The sequence below is a fragment of the Vespa velutina genome, chromosome 9, assembly GCF_912470025.1.
Source record: "Vespa velutina chromosome 9, iVesVel2.1, whole genome shotgun sequence".
Lineage (NCBI taxonomy): Eukaryota > Metazoa > Arthropoda > Insecta > Hymenoptera > Vespidae > Vespa > Vespa velutina.
Window position 1 is genome coordinate 3,270,492 of NC_062196.1, and position 4,819 is coordinate 3,275,310.

Below are 4,819 nucleotides of genomic sequence, written 5' to 3' on the forward strand. Positions count from 1 at the left end.
TTCGATTCTGGATAGTCGCAAAAAAAGCGACCCTTGATTCTCTCGATGGGAATTCGATCGTATCTCGACACATATTTGATACGAACGTCCAGATCCAATGTGATTTATTAAAAGCTTTATGCTCACATAAAAACAAAATCACGATCTATTTATTGGGATGAATGAAAATGAGATATCACGTATATTACAATATTGAAATTACGAATATTCTTTTTTCATACTTACAATTAAAATCGATATTTCAATTATATCCTATCATTGGATGAAACGAATGGGATCTTAAAAAACTCGTTTAAAAATAATATTTTTAGTTTTTTTCGATAATAACGTTTCGAAATATTAATAAAGATGGGAATCATAAGGACTCACCTTGAACAGGCGCGTAAATGTTGAGGTAGAGGCAATCCTCGCTCTGATTGCGAAGATAGGGTAGCAGTCTTCTGAGATATTCGAGTCTACCTTTCGGCATCTTGTCGGTCAATTCCGGAAGCTTTTGCGGGCAGACAGGACCGAACTTGTCGGCGACCTTGACGCCGTGCCACAAGGCGCCGCTAACTGGTGGCATAAAGCGTAAGGTACCAATCGGTGGCGAGGCGTACGGTACGCCACGAAATACCTCGACGCCCTCGAGATAACGATCGAGAGTGACTATCACACCGGACAGCTCGCCGTATTTCGTCCTGACGATTCTCGAGCTGAGCTCGGCGCCTGCCAGCGCGGCGAGCACCAGCTCCAACACCAGGATCATCGACGCCAGGATCATCGACGATGATGATGACCACCTGAACATACTCTTCTTGATCCTTTTTGTTCGATCCTTAATCGATCATCGACGATGATGTAGACCACCTGGACATCTTTTTTCCCGATACTTAATCTTTGATATTCGATGATGATCACCTGAACATTCTATAGCTGATCCCCGTTTCTTAGATCTTTCACGATCGATCGTCCACGATGACGATGATCACCTGGTTATTCTACGATTAATTCTCTTCATTCGACTCTCACTTAATAATATTTTCCAAGAGAATCGAATCTTTCTCGCTCATCTTCTCTATCTAGAAAAGTTTCGAGCCGGCTAAAAAATATTCGAGAACATATTTGCGTTCGTCAGGACCTACCGAACGCATCTAAACATTGGCCAATTTAACAAACCGACCAAGCCACCTCCCGACGGAAAACGAAGTCGAGAGTGGCTAACTGATCTTACTTCGAAGCTCGACATCCCTCTTTCTTTATCATTTAATTGTTTATCATACTATCGTTCGTAATCGTAGATATCCGCACGCTTCTCCACCTCATTAATAAAAAACTTTTTAATCAAACACTTTATGGAAATCACATTGACATAATTACACTAATAAAAACGAATTGAATGACTTGAAACGACAAAAGATATTTATATATCAAGGTATTAATTCCATTCACTCGCGGATATTTGCGTATACGTTTCATTTTAATTTAGAAAATAATTCAAAGGAGCCTTAGACCGGTTGATAAAGAACAGCTCACTTGGTCGCTTTTTTTGTCTCGAGGCGAGTCATCTCTTCTTTGGACGGAGCGAGATTCGGCAAATATTAGTTCACTTTTTTCCTCGAGACCTGACTTATGCTTTTATCCAATCGATCTTTCTTCTTTCTCTTTCCTTCTTATTCTACCTCGAGCCTAGGTAATCAACGTGCGATAATAGTCGTCGTGAATGTCATGCCGTTAATACAAAGATTAAATGAAAGGAGAGAAAAAAAGAAAAAGAAAATAAACATTAAAGACGCAAGCCAATACGAAAAAAATTAATATACGCAAATATATCACCGATTTTTGATCTCACGATTACAACGTAACGAAGGATCAAAGGATGAACACTGTATTCACTCACAGAGAGTCGTCATCTCTCTCTCTCTCTCTCTCTCTCTCTCTCTCTCTCTCTCTCTCTCTCTCTTCGAAGGACAACACTGACGATCAACACTTCTATCTTCACTATTCCTTATCGGTTTTCTTCGTTCTTTCACTTTTTCCACCCGTTATCACAAAGCGCACACGACGTAAAGACGCGTTTGTCCAAATAGGACCCGTTTGTTTCTTTTCCTTTTAAAAATTTCTTTCGCAAAGGATGCCAAGGGCCGATTGGAAAGGGTCGACGGAGGGGCCGGTGCCAGACGTTGGCGTGACTTCGACCCCCGACGGACTGGCGTCAGAAAAGACCTCGCACGCGGTCCTGCGCGTGCGTCGAGCGACGTTGGTCGTCGTTCTCGTCGTCGACGTTCGAATTGTCTAGAGTGGGGGAACGTCGACCACCCCACGCGCATCACAGCCAGGGACGTGGCCGGAAGTATAGGCAAACCGGTCGATACGGCAGGCTGAGGTCGATCAAGGATAAGCTGGTTCGAGTCTGAGATTCCTTTTCTGAATGCTTTCTCTTTTCCTTTTCTTCTTCTTTTTCGTCATCATCGTCCTCCTCATCTCTTTGCGTTTCCTAGAAGTTTAACCTTCTACATCGACCAATTCGTACAAAGAACAATGATCATTCTATTATTACATCCCTTTCGATCGAATTACTAAAACTTTAGAAAGTTGAATGTACAGCACATTTATGAAACAATTCAAACAAAAATTTTTTTCTACGAAAGATAAGATGTTGAACAAAAAAATATAATGTCACTTCTCTTATTAAGTATATTACTTTGAATTGTAAGATACTAAGAGTAGGATAATAATCAGACAGAAAAAAACAAAATAACATGAAAAGAAAAAAACAAAAAAAAAAGAAAAAATAAAAAGTAAAAAGAAAAATATTATGTCATGAAAAATATGGATATGATTTATGTTCGATATTGAAATTACAATTTCGATAGATTGAGAAAGAGAATTAAATCGATTAAATTGGTTTAAATGAAACAAATGGATTTTGACGGATGTTACCTTTCTATTTCAAGAATAAAATAAATGAAAATGAACGAACAAGATGGACTTGTCTTTTTTTTATGCTTTTCTTTTTTTCATATTTATAAGAATATAAATCGATTAAATATAAAATATAAATTTGTTCTATCTTGAAATCATTAATGTATTATATTATTGCTCGGAGCTATCTTTTGATCGAAGAGACGATCATACACCTTACTGATTTTGCAAGGAACGAAGATTAATGCTAACGCGCATGCCTCGTTCTTTTAACTTCCTCCTTGAGGTTTTGTGTTTGACACGATGTGTACCTTTTCCACTTCCCCGCCGGCGTTCTACTATTCCTCTTCTTGTACGTCTCCTTCTCATCTCGAATATAAACTCAACGAAACGACGTTTGGCTGCTTCTCTGACGTTGGGCTCTTTTCAGCTTTGCGAGCCCTTTTCTACAAAAGTATCATTTTCAAAGCGTAGATCGAAAGATCAATTTAGTTAATTGTGGAACCGACATTTTTTTTTTTCCTTTTATCGAAATAGAATTAGAGAAACAACCGAATGAGTTACTTTAACTTAACGTGTACTAATTTATACGTTTATTTATTTATATTTTACATTAATCATGGAAATATATGAAAATTTATAAATGTGTATGTGTTTGCATGTGTCTTTGTATGTGTTTGTGTGTGTATGATTATTTAAGTATGTTTTTTCAATTACGAATACGTATATAAATTACGTATACGTTGTATATGAATGGATGGGCGTATGTATTATGCCTAAGATAATGAAATATTCTTTGAGTCGTTTGTTTTGTTCTTCCAAAGAATGTGAAATATATATATTTTTTTTCTCTTTTTTTTTTTTTAACGATATGCCTACATATCTTAATCTTTGGATCGTGGATCATGCGATTCGCACAAAATCTAACTGGAGTATCGTACTTCGTTAATGGTACACCTATTATCCTGATTTGCAAATAAATTTGGGATTCGATTAGCTCTCGATTATTTATAATCGAGCTGGTGCTCGGCTACTCTCGACCGGATACATGTATAATTTGTTCATCGGTTATGCAAATTCACGTAAAGCCGTTGCGCAGTGCTCGTATTTATTTGAAAATTACAGGATTATGTATACTTAATTAGGAGTAACTAAGAAGTAATTACAGTGTAATGAGTTCACAAGTGATAGATTGTTACTCTTATTCTTTAACAAATAACACTTTTCTTTAAATTAAATTCCTACGTCAATTTTCATGAGAATATAACTTTAAAAATATTTTATTTATTAATATTCGACCTCCAATTAATGTAATTTTAATTTTTTAATAATTACATCAAAGAAAAAACAATAGATTTTCATTTCACTACTCATTTTTTAATTATCGGAAAAAAATTCTTTTACCGTACTCTTTATCTATATATATAGGTATATATATATATATATATATATATATATATATATATATAACGTATACATACATATTCAGATGGTATACACGTAATTATCTTTCAATAGAAAATTAACATACATGTGCACACATTAGTAATTACATAATATAGATATTCAGATGACATACATACATATATACATACATACATATAAATATATGTATATGTATAGCTATACGGATAGCATACAATATGTAACTCTATATTTTAAGGAAAAATTAATTCACATTTTTTACGTATAATTACGTTGATTTTTTTCGAAACCATCAAACATTTTTTTTCACTTTTTCGAATAAAAATGCGGTAGCCCATTATCGACCGTTTCTCATGGTGAAGCTTCAAAAGTAGCTTTTTTTTTTTGGTGGGATAGAGAGAGGTGAAAGAGGAAAGCTCTCTATTCCATTCAATGATAACGCTAACGGGAGAAAATGTCGACTATACATATTTCAGAGTTTGTATCGGCT

The 4,819-nt window shown here is 35.6% G+C and overlaps 1 protein-coding gene across 2 annotated transcripts in view; it reads right to left on the reverse strand.

Moving 5' to 3' along the window:
• Positions 1-2,175, reverse strand: part of LOC124951849 (neuroligin-4, X-linked) — a 200,752-nt gene extending 198,577 nt beyond the window's left edge. Inside the window, exons 1-2 of one of the 2 annotated variants that reach the window (XM_047500801.1) lie at positions 1,880-2,175; positions 370-1,300 (exon numbers count right to left, since the gene is read on the reverse strand). In XM_047500801.1, coding sequence (XP_047356757.1) covers positions 370-790 — 421 coding nt within the window. In that variant the 5' untranslated portion in view covers positions 791-1,300; positions 1,880-2,175. Of the gene's footprint in view, positions 1-369 lie in introns of both variants that reach the window. The other variant, XM_047500802.1, reaches the window with a different exon arrangement.
• Positions 2,176-4,819: the final 2,644 nt, after the last annotated feature.